Source organism: Haemorhous mexicanus, chromosome 3, assembly GCF_027477595.1.
Source record: "Haemorhous mexicanus isolate bHaeMex1 chromosome 3, bHaeMex1.pri, whole genome shotgun sequence".
NCBI lineage: Eukaryota > Metazoa > Chordata > Aves > Passeriformes > Fringillidae > Haemorhous > Haemorhous mexicanus.
Genome location: NC_082343.1, coordinates 98,489,772 through 98,508,709, shown reverse-complemented (window position 1 = coordinate 98,508,709; position 18,938 = coordinate 98,489,772). Strand labels below are relative to the sequence as shown.

Genomic DNA, 18,938 nt, shown 5'->3' with positions numbered 1-18,938 from the left:
GCCGGTGCCGCCGAGGAGCCACCGCTGGGAAGGGGAGCGGGCGCTTCGCAATCGCCCCTGCCCCGCCCGCCTCACCTGCGGCAGGTGCGCGGCTCGGCGGGGCCGCCTTGGCGCCGCCCAGTGAGGCTGCGGCGACGGCGGCGGCAGGAGGAGAGGAAGCGAGGGGGAGCGGGGGATTCCCGGCCCGGGCAGGAGTGAGTATCCCGCGGGGGCAGAGTGAGGACCCCGCGGGGCCTGGTGGGTTCCTCAGCGGGGCCGGAGTGAGGATCCCGCGGGGCTCCTCAGCGGAGCAGCCGCGGCGGGCGCCGAGCCGTCCCCGTATCCGCGGGCGGAGCGAACGCGCTCGTACACCGCGGGCAAGGCTGCGCTGGCACATCGCGGCCCCTTCTCGCCCGGGGTCGCAGCATGTGCTGCGCCCTCCACGTAGAAGTCTTAAGAAGCGTCGAATGCCGCTTTGGCCTCGCCAGGCTGCTGGTGAAATTGAGCACAGGGGCGCTTCGCTTTCCAGGGCAGCTCGAGTGTCTGTTTTTTAGTTTGTTTAATTTAATTTTATACGTATGTATATTATACATAAGTTATCTATACCTACTGTGTATTGTAAGACATATATGCACATATATTTTATTTATATTTTAAAATTATATACTTTTTTAAACTTTTGTACGTATTTATTTCTATTTCTTCTGCTGGACTGTCTTGTACACTGGATCTGTGTACCTGGCTGGGTTTTGTAACACCAGCAGATGCAGCCCCACCACGGCAGGGTGTGGCCAGGACTGGATTCCTCTGCTGCTTTTTAAAGACTTGCTTGGCTGGTCTTCTGGTCAAAATGCAGTAGTTTGAAGGTTAAATAAAAAATGCCAAATTCTTAATTTTGTGCCAGATCTGTGACTTGCAAATGAAAGCTGAAGAGCTTATATAACATTTGCCATGGAAAGGAGCAAACTGCACATTTCCTTTTATGCAGCTTGAAATGCTGTCCTGCACACACCACTTCTTTTGTAAATACAGTTGACCACGATTTTAAAATGATCTAGTTATTTGACTTTGCAGCGGAAGTGATTGGTAATCAGTGGTTTTTGTCCCCAGTGCCTGCAGCATCATGCTGTTGTCAGGCCAGCTCGCAGGTGTTGGAGTGTGAGGTGGTGGAGCCAGGCAGGGGCCAGGGCTCTGCTTACTTGTCAGACATGGCCTTGACGAAGGAGGGCAAGATGATTCAGTTGTGGCGTTCTCACAAGTGGCTCTGGTATATTATATAACTGTATATAGTGCCTTCAGTCCTGCTTTCTGTCCCGTGCAGTCCCTTGTGCTGTTGGCATTGGAAGAGGATTCCCCCGCTCCAACCCCGTTCCTATGTTTGTGGGTGTGGGAGGGTGAGGCTCTATATAGAAGCGAGTGCTTTGAAAGGCCACCCTGCAGTTCCTGTAAAACCCTGCGTTTGTAGCTATGTATGTCACATGTAGGCACATGCCTGGCTGTAATTTTGAGACAAAGTCTTTCATGTTTGCCTGTCTTTGGGAGGGAACTGGGGAGGATCCTTAAGTATTATTCCGCAGTCTTAATTGAAGGGATTGTCAGGCATTGGAACAGGCTCCCCAGTGGTGGAGTCACCATTCCTGAAGGTGTTCAAGGAACAACTGGACGTGACACTTGCAGCTATTTGGTCAGAGGTTGGACTTGATGATCTCAGAGCTGTTTTCCAACCTAAATGATTCTGTCATTTTCAGCCCTCAGCAGTAGAAGAGAGACACAATTTTTACCTTCTTCAGCTAATGGCAACATCATACCTTTGAAATGGACTGTGACAGAATTCACTGTTGTCCATTGTGTCATGGTTTCGCACCATTAAAAATTACTCTTTCTGGTGTAATAAGCTCTCCATATTTTGGGGGCTTTTGAAACAGTTATTGCATTGTTGTAAAAGATCCTGTAATGCAGGGCTGTTATGAAGGATAACCTGTATGACTTAGTGGAGAGGAAATGCTCTTGTGAACAAGATAATTTAAGAACGTGGGAAGAACTAGGGTTCTTCTAATTTTTGATTAATAAATATTAAGCACCTTCACTTTTTAAAGGTTTATTCCTTTTAGCTTGAAGAAATGTTTCTTGTATGATTAATAGTAGGAATTAATTAGTTGTGGGAATTGGTGACTTCTTAGATTTGATTCATGCACATAGTGAATTGGGACATCTATGAAGTATGGAAATGAGACAATCAGAATGATGGTGACAGTTTTCTTGACAAAAGTGTTGCATATTCATTGGGAAATAGAGTCTGTATTTTGTTTAGGTAGTTAACATTTTTTCATGGTAGCATAGAGGGCTATTATGCACTGTACATCTGGGTTTCATCTTACATTTTTATTCTCTCTGTACTTCTGGCCTTGGTGAGAAGATAAACAAGATGTTTGTTTAGGATTTTTGTATAAAAATAGCCTTGTTAAAACTTTCATGTGCAAAGGGTAATAATGTTAATCTGCTTGGGTTGCCTTGAAGTTTATTCTTCATTATTAAAATACAGTTAACAAGTCAAAATTAAGATTCCCTTTGGGATACTCCCCTTAGCCTGCTGTCTAAATTTCACATATCATACCAACTCATGTATTAAGATGACACGGGACAGGTAGAACTGAATTTGTAGCTCTGACTTAGTTTCAGTCATGCTACTTATCTTACTTGTTGGGTAGCACCTCTTTGGTGCCAATTGTTGACACATCCAACATATTATAATAAATGTATATGAAAGACTTGCTAAAAGGGTTTCAAGTGGACAGCATCCTGGGGCATGGGTGTAGGGTGCATAGGTGTGGTGGCATATTTTGAGCCAAGGCCTGCAATTCTTGTAGTGCAAATTCTGGCTAGAGTTCATATGTGAGTCCCAGACAACCCCCAGCATAACTCTGCCGTTTGTGCATGATTTAGAGCACATCACTGTCTTCTCTGTATTCTTGAAAATTATGTTTTATTATTCTTTTTGCACAAATGGAGTGATTTCTTCTTCATGCCACTTGTGTTTATCCTTTCTTCAAGTGCAAAGACTATAACTTGGTTGTAGAACCGTGGGCTTGGGGTTTTAGTATTCTTGCAATTGCTAAAAGTTATAAGAATTTTTGAAGACTTTTAGCTACAGGTATTCCACTACTCTGCCTCCTGTGCATCTGAACAATGTACTTTTTGGAACAAATCCTCTGTGCCTCAGGCAGGTATCAACTGTCTTCACACACCACACTTCCTTAGAAATAAGGAACATCACCTAGTTGGAACATCCTGCATCTACAAGGGAAGCACATTTTTCTTTAAAGTGCATTTTTCAGCTTTATCACTCTCATTTTACCCTCATGCGTTCCAGCTTTCATCAGAATAGGAGATGAGAGGAATTTCTACATCCCTAATTAGAATTTTCTCTAAGCTGACTTCAGTACAAAAAATGCTGGGAACCCAGCTCATGAAATGCTTTTGATAACACAGGAGACTGTGTTACAGGGCTTTTTTTCCTTGACTTTTCTCAAGGAAATAGTTAATTCAACATGGGATTGAGGTCTGATACCACATAAAGTTGCAAAGTGATCAACTTTGTGTTTGAATTAGTTCTTTCCTCTCAGTGGAGAAAAGTTATAAAAATTATGCTACGATGAAATGGGGCATGGTTTTTTTATGTGTTGTAATATTATTTTACTGTTAACAAAATGAATATTTCATGTGAAAAATATTGAGCTCCCATGATCTAGAAGTGCATACATAATTGGTTGCAAGATTTAAAAAGGCAACTTGTAAACACTAGAACTGACCAAAAATCTTTTATGCATTTGGACACTATACATGACAGTAGTCACACTGATACAGCTAACAAGGATTATTACTTTTATCACATTTCATACCATATAATTTATATCAGATACCCTGTGCAAAGCCTAAACTTATTTTAGATGTGATATTTTAAATAATTATGGCATTTCAAATAAATTTTGCTTTGCTTTCCAAAACGTTATCAGCTAACATCTCAATTTATATCTCTGTAAGCCTAAGTTTACAAAATACCTGTGCTTGGAGGACAACAGCGTAAAGACTTGACCATGAAGTTTACTTACTCCTTTAAAAAAGTAATAGCAGAAAGCCTTAATCCTACATTCAGTGTTTATCCTCAGGAAGTTTGCTGATGACATGAAGCTGAGCAGTGCCATTGATATAGCAGAAGGATGGGATGCCATCAAGAGGGACAAGCTGGAGAAGTGGTACCATGAGAACCTCATGAAGTTCAACAAGTCCAAGTACAAGGTGCTGCACCTGGGTCAAGGCAATCCCAGCTACAAGTACAGACTGGGAGAGGAACTCATTGAGAGCAGCACTGCTGAGAAGGACTTGGAGGTTCTGGCAGACAAATGCTGGACATGAGATGCAATGTGGCAATGTGCCCCTGCAGTCCAGAAAACCCAACTGCACCCTGGGCTGCATCCAAAGCAGCGTAGGCAGCAGGGCAAGGGGCAGGATTCTGCCCCTCTACTCTTGTGAGACCCCACCTGGAGCGCTGCTTCCAGCTCTGGAGTTCTTAGCACAAGGCAAATGCGGACCTGTTGGAGCAAATTCAGAGGAGGGCAACAGAGATGATCAAAGGGATGAAGCCCCTCTCCTACAGAGACAGGCTGAGAAAGCTGGGTTTGTTCAGCATGGAGAAGAGACAACTCTAGGGAGAGGGGTGATGTCTAAAAGGTGACTTTTTACACAGACAGATAGTGACAGAACAAAGGGTAGCAATTTTAAATTAAAAGAAGAAAGATTTAGATTGGATGTTAGGAATACATTCTTTACTGTGAGTGGGGGTGAGGCACTGGCAACAGGTTGCCCAGAGGAGCTGTGGATGCCTCCTCTGTGGAAGTGTTGGCGGTCACATTGGGTGGGACTTTGAGCAGCCTGGGCTAGGAGATGTCCCTGCCCATTACAGAGGGCTGGAACTCGACGATCTTTCAGGTCCCTTCCAACAGAAACCATTCAATGCCTCTCTAATAAAGGCTGTGAAGAATTACTCCGAGTACTAGCTAATGGTAGACAATAGTGCACATGCAGGTTGGGGTGAGGCAGCTTGCCTCTCCAGGTTTCAACTTACAACAGAAGTATTTTAATTTCCATAACTCATAGTAATATATTTTAAAAACCCCCAAGAACACACACACAAAACCCCCAGAAACTCAAACCTACAGACTTCTAGAGATGAGAACAAAGGAAATCTGCTCATCTCCATTACTTCATTTCTATCAATGAAAGGCCTCCTGCGTTTGAAATGGTTCTTTTCCCAGTAAAGACTTGTGATTCTTTGTATTTTGGGTTTATTTCATAGTATTCATATTTTCATGTGTATTTGCATGCCAGACTCCAAACATGGTTGCCTGTTTTACTTCTCATTGTCTGACTTAGCTGTCTTGCAATAACCATACAGATGTAATGCAAGTTTACGTAAAGGTTTTCGGAAGTATTAATGGCATTTGTTATTCCTCCCTCCACACAAATTGCTGTGATTTAAATGTATAAATAGATGTAATTGTGGAAATATAATTACAAATATTATTATAATTTCTAATTATAATGTTCTCCATCAAAAAGTTCTTTAAAATACTTAAATATCTCAGCTTTCTATATTGATAACAATGTCTGTGAGATTCTCCTCTTTGAAATATAGACTTGTTGGGCTGTTTCCCTTTTAGAGAAGGTGTTATCTTCTGTTATGTGTCATTCCTTTTGCATATTTGAGTTCTTGAAGGCTGAATTTAGTTGTAACTTCAGTATGCTCATGAGGTTTTTCCTGGGCATAGGCTGTCATCAGCAGCTAACTTTAGCAGGTTATTGCAGGTAAAACAAGGAAAAACAGGCTGGTTTTAACATGGGTAAGAGTGGGTTTGCTTTTTTTTTCATTTTCAGTTTTATTTTTCAGCACTTTTTTACTTCCTCTCACCAGAGTGTTTGGACAGAATATATTTCCATCTGTCTTAGGTAAACCTTAAAATACTTCCAACTCCTTGATTTCTGTATGCTGTCAGCTGCAGGTTCTGCAGACCTTTTCTAGTCTGTTCTGCCTCTCTCACCACTACCAGCACCAGCTTAATGCAATGCCATCCAGTAAACAATTTGTAATCCAGGGTGGGGAAGGAGGAAAGTGTAGTTACATTTATTCACAGTATAAAAACCATTAGGGTTGTGAAAGTACTCTTTAGAGTCTTCCAGTGCAGCTCAGCTGCCACTGTGCAAGGCCATGTAGTGCTTGCTGTAGTACTTGTACCCTGCCATAACTCATACTGTTATCACTGAGAGATCACTGATTTCTCACACCAGTGTTGTTGACGAGCAGTGAAGCATGGAAGCTGGTGAAACTTAAGGAATCCAAGTGATAAAGATCATGGTAGAAGTACATGAGCATAGTACAAAACTTCACTGTAGAGAGACCCTGTTTTCTGCTTTTCTGCTCTACTTCCATTGCCTTACACTCCTGTCTCCCTTGCTGTTCTCAAGGTGTGTATGTCAGAATTGTACAACCTTGCCCATTGTGTCAGTAATGCTTTCCCATTCCCTGCTACTGCTTTCATAAACTCCTTGCCTATACCATAAAGCAGGATGTTCAAAGTGTACATTCAGAGCCTTTCCTTGTTTGTGGTCCTTGGAATCTGGAGGAAGCAGTATCTGCTTGTTGCTGTTGGTTCCAAATCAGCAGTAAGGAGCTCAGGCTCTGACAATAGTCTGCTGGATTTCAACTAAAGAGGGTTGTTACTGCATTTATTTTTAAAAATCCTTTTCCGTAGGTTCCTTTCAACTTATTCTTCTAATTCCTTGAACTTCACAGATCTTTTCTTGACATTTCATTAGCCTGGATTCTTTGCTTTCAATCACTGGCTTCAAGTGTTGAAGATAGTAAATGGAGAGAGACTCACAGAGACATGTTTAACATAGGCTGCTGCTCGTCATCCTCATCTCTCTATTGCATCACTTTTTCTTGGGCTGGGCAAAATGCTTACAATGCACATCTGGCATGCTGTTTGAGGAATTCCAAGTACCAGACTAATCCCAAGGCTGGAGCTGGCTACCACAGTATCATGTTGTTACACATTTGTGGAACCAAAATTGCATTAATCTCTTTAATTGTAGTGCCAAATTGAAATTTCTTGTTTAGGCCCTTTTCCAGTGCTGCACAGTCTTGTTTTTCAGGTTTCTCCTTCCCATTAAAATGCTGTTTTTTAACTTTTCTTGACTATGTGAATTTTCATGTTTATGAATGTACATAATTTTGAATGTTTTCTGTTCATATAAGCCTTTTAGCATTGATGTTCCTGATGTAACTGTGCATATTTGCAAATCAGCTATGCCTTAATGTATTCTTGTGCTGTTTCTGTACTTTTTAGTGAAGTGAAAGCAAAGACTGAATGGGGCTCATAGAGGTATTTGTCATTGTTTTTCTTCTTTATATAGCCGAAAAAACCCACAAAACTGCTTTTCACCAAATACTTCGATGCTCAAACATACATGGGCAACATATGTGTGAAATCTGTGTGAGCCTTTGTCTCCCCTTTGTCATCTGTTCTCTGAAACTGTACTTTTGATGTTTGTGTTCTCATAATGCCACTAGACTTTATTTCATCTGTTCATATTCAGCATAATTTTGATTGTATCAGAATTAGTTATAGCTTTTAAGTAAAAAGGCTTTATTTATTCTTTAATGCACCTTGCTCAGATAATTTCACCAAATGTTCAGCCAGCAAATTATTACTGTTAGTCAGAATGTAAATTAGAGGCTGACGCACTTGCCTCATCAGCTTACAAATTAAGCAGTTAATCAATTTTGGTGTGATATTCCCCCATGGGGTTTGTGTTGCTGACTCACATATGCTCAATATCTTCTCCTTTCAACAGCAAGCAGGAGTGCAAATGAAGCTTGCTCCCAGCTGAGCATTCTCTGGTCACGGCATTCCAAATCCATCAGTCAGTGTATCCTCCTGATAGATGTTATTGTCTTATTGCTCCTGGTTGCCTCTTTCCTGAGCAGTGCTTGAATACAAACCAGACAATTAGATATGCATACTTAAAAGCTAATAGTGAAGACAGTGCTACAGGGTTATTACGTATGTTATTGATGGGGTAAACAGAACACGGAAATTCTGCTTATGTCTAAATATTTCATACAGTATTTTTGTTAAAAAGCAGATGTGTCTATATGATTTTTCAATAGATTTGTGATATTAAATGAATTTCTAATGAACTAATTTTGCAAACTAAATCCTAAGGCAAGCTTGAGGGAGAAGAGGATAATTTGATAGATGAACAGAAGCTGAAATAATTTTTGAGGTCACAGAAATCCCACTTACAATTTGGTCTGTTTACTGAGTGATTAAAATAAATAGAAGCAAGAATTTACTCCTCTGCCTTCACTCTAATATTTCTTTTATTTCTATTGTATTTTGGGACAGATGCCACCATTGCACCACAGTGCAAACCTCTATGTCCATTTTTTTAAAGTGAATAGTTTTGAATTGTCTGACATATTTGTGCTATTTTTTTATTTATTAGGGTTTTTTTTAAATAAAAAAACCAATAATTTTCTTTGCCTTTGGACAAAGTTTTATGAAATTGATTGATCTAAAATTAAATGGTAAGAGTCAGGCCTCAGCCATACACTATATATAGTGTATATATAGTATATATATATATATATATATAGTATATTAAACTGCCTTTTTAGTGTTGATTGTTGACTCTGTCCTTATATAATCCTGAACTCTGTTGACAAAATCCTGAGTATGGCATAGCCCGAGAGAGAGCCAAGCTTTCCCCTTTCCTCAGTGATAAAAATACTTTATTTCTTCTGCTGTGGTTCTAGTATTCACCAAAATGGGAGCCCAGCCAGGCCTTATCAGGCATCATATTATACATAATTGAGGTCAGGGTGTGGATTTGTTTGGGTTTGTTTTTTTTGTTTTTTTTTTTCAAACAGGTCATCAGCTCCTCAAGGTTTCTGTAGGCATCCTGCCAGTTCCTTAGTATTAGACAACGTTATGGAAGTAAATAAAGGAACTCAAAGTGAGCCACTGGGTAAAGAATCATATGGTTACCACTTTGAGTAGCTATTGGTTTGCAGCATGAAAGTGTTTAATCAGGTGCCTTACTCATCCTGCCCGTTGTTCAAACCTTTCTGTGCCATTTTTGCTTGCCAATTATTGTCACTTTAATTTTCAAACTCACTACTGTCTAAATTAAAATCTTGCAGCCATTCTCTACAAGGTGGAGCTTTGAGCTCTTCAGCTGGTAGCATGTTCAACCTCTTTCTTTTTTTCTTCCCTTCTTTCCCCTCTCTTTACTTCTCTTGTGCTTCGGAAATATCACCCATTTCTTAGCTTCTGAAAGTGCACAAGTCTAGCTGCATGCAGAGTAACTGGCAGAATGCTGTTGTCAAATCCACCTGCTGTGTTTTAGTTCAGAAAAATAATCCTGCATTACTTTAGTCTGTGGCTGGAAAGGAAAAAGCAAGGGATAATGGAGGAGTGAATTCCTGTAACTATCTAAAGAATGCAGAAGAAACAGTTACCCAAGGAATGCAGAAGAAATAATGATTCAGGAAATAAGTGATACAGGGAGAAAATGAAGTTTCTGATGTTGGTTTGATAATGGGAAGTTAAGCTTTCCTGTGCTTGCTGTTGTAGAGAATAGCTAGATGAATGTCTCTCCAGTTTCTCCATTCCCTGGTGTTAAAGGTACCCCACACCCATAGGGCACAAAAAAAAAACCAAAAAAAAAAAAACCCAAACACAAACAAAACTAAACAAAACAAAAACACACACACAAAAAAAGGGGGGGGGAACCCAAAAACTCCTTTAGAAAGGTTGGAGTGGAAATACCTAATTTTTAATTTGCTTAGCTAATGCTATTTTTTCTGTGCAAAATTTGTATTTTAAAATACAGTTTTTTGGAATCAGAGTGCAAGAAAGTCTAGAATGGTTTGGGCTGAGAGGAAAAAGGACGTCTAATCCAACACCTCCTGCAATAGGCAGGAGCACTTTTGCCTAGAGCAGGTTGCTCAGAGCAACCAGTTATGTATTGAGAGGTGAAGAACAGTGAGGTAGTAACTGGTATTACTTTTGCTGACTCCTGAAGTTCAACTTCGAATTGTCTTCAATTAAATAGTAGCTCCTATGTGCACAGTGGCATGCACACAGTGTTTTCTGGTAACCATCAAATCTTTCTGAAAGATTTGCTTTTCTGAAAGCAATTCTCAATCTGAAATCTGAAAATGCTTACAAAAACTGTATTGTGATTTTATGGGTTTTTCCCATTCTGTTATTCCTGTTTGCAGACTTTCAGGTCTGAAAACACCTCATTTTCTCAATGGATTTAGCTAAGGGATTTCTCTTCTAATCTGTATGAAATATGAGCTGGTTTGTTTTTTTTTTTCTTGTAGTAGGAAGAATAATTGGAGATGCTTTTCCAAATTCTGAGATTAGCAAAAGAGAAGCAAAGAGGAGGAAGGAATGTGTGGGTAAACAAGGAAGAAGAGTTTGAGAAGAGCACAGAAGTTTATTTTATTTCTCTAATCTAGAAGCTGGATAATGCTTGCTTTTGATCAGTAATGTTTTTTAACTCTCCAGTGTTTTCATCTCCCCAGTGTTTTTTATCTCCAGTATACAGGTCTTATTTTCATTGTCTTGCTCTCTTTACTAGAAGTCCTGCATGGTCAGGCAAATAACTGTCCATTTTACCAGTCTAATCTTACTGAACCATGTGAAAAATTAAGTACCATGAAATGTGTATTTTGGGTAGACTGGGTAGGTGACCCTTTCCAAACTCGAGACCTCTAGACTTGCAAAGTATCTTAAGTGGAAACCTACAGCTAGAAGTGGTCACCTGATTTTGCAAATGGACATCCACTGTGTATTATAATGTTAATTATTAGTTACAAATTATAATGTGCTAGTTTTATTCTTTGTGCCTTCTTGAGCAGAATGGTGTTGCAATATGCTTTTTGGGACTGCCTCAATTTATCTCCGTAGAAAACCAGAAATCTTATTTTTCTCTTGGTCATGTTTGCCCTCTGACCTTGAAAATGCAGTGTGAAGTACAAACAACAGAAGTGATGGAGACATTTGCTCCACCCCAGTTTGTTAATCTACCAAAAAGCAATTGTGAGTTCATGTTTTATTTGAGCTACACTGAACTCTCCTCTTGCCATGTAGCCAGGTTCCAGCCTGGGGAAGCCTTCCAGCCACAGAAGAAATTCATGTTCAGAAGTCCTGAAGCAGTTTGACAATTTTAGTACTGTAACAGTCAGAGAAAATTAGCATGCCAAGAACTTTTCAGAATATCCTGAGCCCTTAGAGCTTCACCTTCTCCTGTCCTTTCACACTCAGGGTCTTGACTATCATCTTAATTTTCTGAAAAGAGAAGGGATTATAAGGAGATAGAATTAATATTTCTACTCTGATAACTGCAGTGTGGTTTAGAGTCTGTTGCATTCTATACATTTCCTTTTGTTCCCAAAGAGCCTGATATTTCTGTACAGCCTTCTGATGACTGATGTCACTTCAAACTCTCCAAGGCTGTACTTGGTGCATCTTCACCAAAGCAAAATGTTTCTTCAAGCTGCCTCAGGGGACACTAATCCAGACATTCAGCTTTCAAAATCTCTCTTGTTCTTGGAATCTTACTTCTTGCCAGGAGAGCATACCAGAGGAATATTCTTCTCTTTGAAAAATGGAGGTGTATCATATTCTAGCCAAGGGAGACTGGACAGAAACCTGGCTGACTTGCTGCTAATGCACTTCACTTGGTCTGAGCTGAATTGCCCTCTAAGCTTCATTGATGTAACCTCAAAATGTATTTAGTCCTCACCTTCTTGGTTTTAGGTGGGAATGTTGTCCAGAGTGAAGAGGTGAATGAATGTTCAGGGAATGCCAATAAAAAAATAATCCACTTTTGACTGAATGTTGTTTCTCTATGCACAGTGGTTTTTTATATGTTTGGGAATTTAGGAACAGTAGAATTTTATGGAAATGCTGTCACTAATTTTTCCAGAGATGTGATGTGAGACTAGATGCATCTTTGGTCTGGCAATATATTTATGTGTTAGTTGGACAGTTTAGTTCTTCTAGACTTGGAAATAGTGTTGCTATGTTCAGATAGGAAAACAAGAAGAATTTAGGTAACTCTGAGAGATTTTAGTAGATGTAACAATCAAGACCAACTCTTATCTCTTTAACTGCACTAAGGCTTCTTTTTGAAAATCTACAGGTGAAACATTACTATTCCTACATAAAATGGTATTTATCATGTTGCAGAATACTAATAATTTATAATACTTGATTCTGTCTAGTCAAGTAGATATCCTAAGCTGACCATAATTTATTTCTTTCACGTTTTACAGTGAACAACCCTATACCTTCCAACCTGAAGTCAGAAGCTAAAAAGGCAGCTAAAATACTACGAGAATTTACAGAAATAACTTCCAGAAATGGACCAGATAAAATCATACCACGTGAGTAAAGAAAATGCTTTGATTCAGCTAAAACCTTCAGCCCTCCCTGTGTTGCAATCATGCTGTCTTTACCAATTCCCTCTGTTTCCACTTACCACAACTTAGAGATGAATGAAAATTTTGGGTGCCATAACTTCTTTGAAAATATTTTGGAAGTAAAGGGTTTCAGTTTGCTGTATTCTTGGCAGCTGTTACTTACTGGGAGAGATCTTTTGAATGTTTACTGCTACAAGGTACCTGCATTGGAAGGCTTCCCCCAGGATGGACGGACTGTCTTATGCTCAGCCCTATAAATGTATGTTCTTAAGAGAGAACCTGGCCTAGTAGCTCTAGCTCTTGACTACCTGTTTTGATTAGAGTTAGCTAGATGAAAATAAGTTGAAGCAGAGAAATCAGGGTGATTTTCCTTTTGATACTAGTTCAGCACTCTTATTTGCTGCTGTCCTCTTCATTTTTGAAGTTGTTACTCTGTGTTTTTCCTAGTATCTTCCTCCACCCGGTGTTGCTGGTCATGGTTCTAAGTCCTTAACTGTTAAGCTCTGGAAGGTCTGCAATAGGATTTGCAGGATGATGGCACATCAGTATTTGCCACTGTCTAATGATACAAGCTTGTTAGGCTGCTGTATGTTGCTGTGATTTAAATTTGGACTCCTCCAAAAATTTGTGGAGACATTGTTGTCAACTATTCACTGCCTGTTTTCTGTTTATCTTGCCAAAGGTACTCACACACAAAATGTGTGGTACTAAACAAACTAGTTGTATACAAGCTAATCAGGACAGGTGGAGCAGTTTGGCAGTGTATAGATTGTCACAGGCTAATGTGACCTGCAGCTGGGTTTGCAGTTCACTGTGGTGGAGGAGTCATTATTAGTTCGACTTTCTTTGCAGTTTTCTTTCAGCTTTTGCTTCAATTATTTGACTCTTGTGTTCATATTTGTTAAATATTGAGTTTTGTTTTCGCCTTCTCCTAGAACTTCTCTTTCAATGTCTTGAATAAATGATGTTGCTGTTGCAGCTCACGTGATAGCTAAAGCCAAAGGCCTTGCAGTTTTGTCTGTTATCAAAGCCGGATTTTTGGTGACTGCTCGAGGTGGAAGTGGAATTGTATTAGCTCGTCTTCCCAATGGAAGTAAGTGGATATTTTCCTTTTGGACTTCACGAGAAGTTAATTAAAAAAGATAAAAATATATTTTTTCATTATTCTTTTTACAGCATAAAACAGGAGATGTGTGATGAGTCAGGCAAGTAGGTGACAGGTGACAGTGTTTGGTGTGAAAGCTGTTTTCAAATCTTTGTACCTTTGTTTGACCAAATGTAAATCTTTCCTCATCTTTGTGGAAAATAATGGAATATAAAAGTACATAGTATAAAATTAATTACAGAAATTGGTTATGTCTGATTATGGAGAAGTATATGATAAATAATTTTTAGATTGTGAGTGTTTGTATTTCTTAAATTCTTTCCTGTAGGTATGATTCTGTTGTTATGGTTTTGAACATAGTTTTAAATAGAGAATTTGTTGGCATTTTTAACTGTAATAATGAAGTATTTCTTGTAATAGATGGTTAAAATTCCATAAATTTATCTTGTTTTACACAACAGCCTGGTCTGCTCCCTCTGCAATAGGAATTGCTGGTCTTGGTGGTGGATTTGAAATTGGAATTGAGGTATGGTTTTGCATTTGAAGTACTTGTTGGTAACTTTTTTTGCAAGAAATTAAAATACATCAACAAAGATCTAAATGTTAGTGAGACAGTAGAATCTACTTTCATGTACAAAAATATTATTATGAAATCCATTTATGCAAGACAAACAAAAGTGGGGTTTTGATCCCATCAGTCAAATTGTTAGAAGACATTTAGATGAAAAAAGATGGCATAACACTAATTTTCTCGATTTCTCACTTCTAGCAGACTGAATTTTTCACTTACGGAGAGCTTCCTGTCAGTGTTCCCATATAAGACAATTGAAGTTAATTGCAAAAGCATACTATACTTAATAGTGTGTCAGATACTTTTCTGAAGGGCGCAGGGCCTCCATCTGGCAAGAAACAGTGTAAAGAACTGGAGTAAAATGGACTCTTCTTAATGTTAACTGTATTTCACACATTTCCCACTTACACTTGTGGTTACTGATGTGACCCTTCAGTGTGAAAGCACCAAAACTGGTGATACCTGTCCTGAAGGAATATTGCAGAAAAGGAGCCAGTTCCAGCCAGCAGAAATGCTTAAGGATTCCCATCATATTCAGAGAAACCCTGGTGAGCTGAGCCCTAACAGCATTCTGCCTCTGCTTCCCATTTCTTCTTCCTCACAGCTCCTTCACTCTTGTATTTTTTCATCTTTTCTCTGCTCCCCCACGCTAGCCTCCAGACTCATCCTTCTCTTTGTTTAGCTTTTGTTCTGCTGATTCCCAAAGAAAATCAGAGTAACAAGATGCTGCCAGCAAGGTCTCTTGCAATGGGCATTCTGCTCTTCAGAAGAATCCATGTATAGATGATCTGGGTGATCCATGGCAGCTCCCAGTACATCTACAGCTAGCCAGCTATCCCTGTCCTGGCAGCCAGTCAGCCAGTACTCACATACTGAGCAATAGATCAATATTGTATTCTGTCCTCATTGTTCACTGTGTGGTCTCAGGCATTATTGCATGCACTTCCTAAATGATGATGTGAATACAAAATCATTAATTTTTATAAGGGATTTTCATTGGTTTTCATGACTACAGGATCTGAATGCATTAAAAGGTGTTCAGTTTGAGCCCCAGATTTTGTTTCATTGTAGGGTTTGTTTGTTTTTTATTTTCCTTTTAAGCCTCTTCATGTGTTTTGATTAATCTATGAAAATTTTCTGTTAATCATCTTCACCTAATAATTTAGATAACGTAGACGTTTCCTATTGATACTGAATCAAATAATTCCAGTACAGAAGCTATTTGTGAGAGGGGTTTTGCTCTGAGTAATACTGTGCCTTTAATTTGAAATTTTAGTCAGCTTTTGAAATGCTGTTTCTTCACTGATGTTATTATAACACAATCTTTTTTATTTCTTCTAGAAAACATATGTTGCTCAGAAGTACCTGAGTGACTTAGGAGCCTACAGTCCTATTTCAGCATTCTTTTAGTCCTATATAAACTTACATATTTTAGAAACTAGGTGAAATTTATTCCTGTAAGAGAGATTATATTTTGTAATATAGTTGTTGTGATACTTATGGATGATTTTAAAAAACAAGATGGAGATCATGCTTCAGAAGTCACAGTGACTTGGTACTTCAAATTAAGGACCAGTTTCAAAATTTATATAAATGCTTTCCTTGCAGGCTTTCTCACTATTAGCTTATCTTTAATAATGGATGCATTCTCTCAATGGGTAAAAGGAGGAAGCAGTATCCTAACAGATGTTCTCCCTCCATCCCTGGATGATTCACAAACTGCCTCTGTAGCAATCTTTTGTTTGGGATGGGGTGGAGGACTAATAACAAAGACCTCTCTCTGCGTAATACTTCTAGGCCAGCCTTGTTTTTGCAAATAATCTGCTATTTCCTCTTGTATTCCCTGCTGTCACTGTTTGGAATTTGGGGTAAGTTCAAAGTTTTTTTCTTGAACCTGGCTTTCAGTCAAGTCCATCAGATGAAAGATCAGGTGCAGTAGTCCTTGGGTATATTGCTACCTCTTCAATTATTAGGTTTAATAGGTTCTTGAAGCAACTGACTACATCTCATATTCAAGTCTTAAAAAGTTTATTACTAATACATATACACACACAAAGAGATATATAAAACTCCTGTCATGAAAATAAAGTTTTATCAATTGCACCTGTATCCTTTTTGCTTTTTAATCTTTGGACAGGAATTTTTGTTTAGTAAGTTCTGTCTTGCCTTTACTAGTTTAATTATTGCAAGATCAAAATGATTTACATCTGAAAATGTACCTTCATAATTGTATAAGCCATGGAAAATAAGAAATTGTCAATTAGGAATTTTGAATTTACATAGAGTTTCTCTTATAGTTTTTGTTTCTCACATACTGACCATATCACCACTTCGAAAAAAATCAATCAAATATGATTAAAACAGTAGTTGAAAGGATTTTTCATTCAAAATACCTTGCAGAAAAAGAATCAACTTTGTCATGAAAGCTGTTTGAAAATAATCCTTTACAAGAACGGAAGATCATCTCCTGTGCTGTTCTTTCTTCTTAAAAAGTGTAGTACTTTTACTTGATATTTTATAGGTCTCAGACTTAGTGATAATACTGAATCATGAAAGAGCAGTTGAAGCTTTTGCCAAAGGAGGAAATCTTACCCTTGGAGGAAATCTTACTGTGGCAATTGGACCTCTGGGGAGGTGGGTAATATGTTTTCCTAATAAGGCATATATGGAACATAATTTTAATAGCTACATTGATGTGGCATTTTTTTTATATCTTATAGAACAACCTGGACAACCTGTCAACCTGTGTGCTGACTGGGCCATATTGTTGTTGCCAATTACTTTTTTTTTTTTTTTTCTTTCCTGATTAAGTAATTTATTGGTGGAAGGAAAGTGTTCTGAGATTTGCTCTCTTTTTGCAGGAGACTGGCTAAGCTCAATGAAAAGCACAGGTGCTTCTGTGCCTGGTAGAACTCTGATTTTTAGTAACTTATGGGTCTGTGCTTTCTGCCACCACACATCTGCCCAACAGTAAATGAAAACTACACCAAATAATTGCTTTTAAACCTTTAAGTTGTTAAGCCTGTTTACTTTGAAGGATGAGGTGAAATAATCACTGAGTAATTTTACTTCAAAATGAGTCTTGTAAGACTGCTACTCCAACCTCCTGCTCAAACCAAGGTCTGTTACAATTTCAGATCAGGTTGCTCAGTCCTTTTTTCCAGTTGAAAATCCACAATGATGGAGACTGCTTGGTTCTCTGGGCAACCTGCTCTATTGTTCAGCTCTCCCGCCTTACATCCAAAGTATTTCTTCATTCTATTTATGTCAATAGTATTTTATTATTCCTCCATATACTGCTTTTAAGAGCCTGGCTTCATACTCTTGATTACCTCTCCCTAGATATTTGAAGCCTGCTCTTAAGTTTGCCCCAAGTCTTCTCCAGGCTAACCAAGTCACACTATCTCAGACACTGCTTATGGAATACGTGCATCCTTATGACTACTCTTTATGATTATGAAGTTTTTACCACTTGTTTTTAATCTTTTCTAACAAAATAAAAGGATGATACTTATTGCACAGAAGAGAGAGATCTGTGGATTAGGGAAGGGCAGTGAATGTCATCTACCCTACAAAGCCATTCAGTACACTGTCCTGCAACATCTCTGTTGGGACATAGCTTTGACATAGGTGTCAGGGTGGGAAAACAAGCAAACAGGTGAAGATCTGTATCCTCCCATTAGAAGAGCAGTGGTAAGTGGTTTATGTTGAAGTCTGAAGCCAGATTTCTTTACAACTCCTCTGGAGACTCTTCTAGGACCTCTCCTGCTTGGTGTTTTTATCAGTGACCTAGAGGAGCAGTTGCAGAATATCCTCTTTAAGTTTGTGGATGACTCCAAACCAGGGTTTGCAGCCAAGACACTTCAGGGTAGATCCACCATTCAGAACCATGGACCTAGAGAGTGTGAAGATCCAACATGAAACCCCATGAAATTAAACAAGGACAATGGCAAAGTTCTGCACTCCTAGTTGGATGAACCCTCTATCAGGCTGAGCAGCTTCCCTGCAGAGAAGGTGCTGGGATCCTTAGTGGGCACTGGGGCTAAGCCAGCAGTTGATTCCTGACAGGAAAGGCAGTGAATAGTGTAGGGGCTTGCATCAACAGGACTGTAACCAGTAGATATGGGAAGTGATTGTTCCCCTTTATTTGACATTTCGTAAACTGTGCCTAAAATACTGAGTTTTAGCCCTGCAGAAAGTTGTTTATAAACCTGAGTGTGTGCAGTGAACCACCACCTAAATGGCCAGGTAAATGCAGCATGTGAATGATGAGGCTGGGGTAGTTCAGCTTATTGAACCTGGATGAGAGAAGACCTTCTGAAGCTACATTCCCAACAGGGCATCACCAAGAAGACAGACCCCAGTTCTTTACAGGGGTGCATGGCAAGGCACTGCGAGGTAGTAGTGGGTTCTGACTGGGTATGAGAAAAAGAAATCTGACATGAATAAAATTGAGCACTGATACAGGTTGCTCAGAGTGTCTGTGGAATTATATCCTTAGAATTCTTCAAAAACTGGCTGGACAAAGTCCAGAGCAACCTTCTTTCAATTTGATGTTGTATCCATTTTGAGATGACTGTCTTTAAACCTAAAATATTATATGATCCTGTGAAGGACAAAACTGTAATCTTCCAAATCTGTTGAGGCTCAATAAGGCCTTACTTTAAGTGTTTGTGCTGACCATAAAGTCTAGGAGGATTTAGAAATATTGAATAGAGTTTCAGTCA

The 18,938-nt window shown here is 39.1% G+C and overlaps 1 protein-coding gene across 4 annotated transcripts in view; it reads left to right on the top strand.

Annotated features, from left to right (window-relative positions):
* The first annotated feature begins 33 nt into the window (after positions 1-33).
* The window catches only part of SH3YL1 (SH3 and SYLF domain containing 1), a 47,026-nt gene continuing 28,121 nt past the window's right edge, over positions 34-18,938 (top strand). For 3 of the 4 annotated variants that reach the window (XM_059842810.1, XM_059842813.1, XM_059842812.1), the window contains exons 1-5: positions 34-194; positions 12,389-12,499; positions 13,515-13,628; positions 14,102-14,166; positions 16,733-16,845. In XM_059842810.1, the coding sequence (XP_059698793.1) occupies position 194; positions 12,389-12,499; positions 13,515-13,628; positions 14,102-14,166; positions 16,733-16,845 (404 nt within the window). In that variant the 5' untranslated portion in view covers positions 34-193. The remainder of the gene's footprint in view (positions 195-12,388; positions 12,500-13,514; positions 13,629-14,101; positions 14,167-16,732; positions 16,846-18,938) is intronic. The other variant, XM_059842811.1, reaches the window with a different exon arrangement.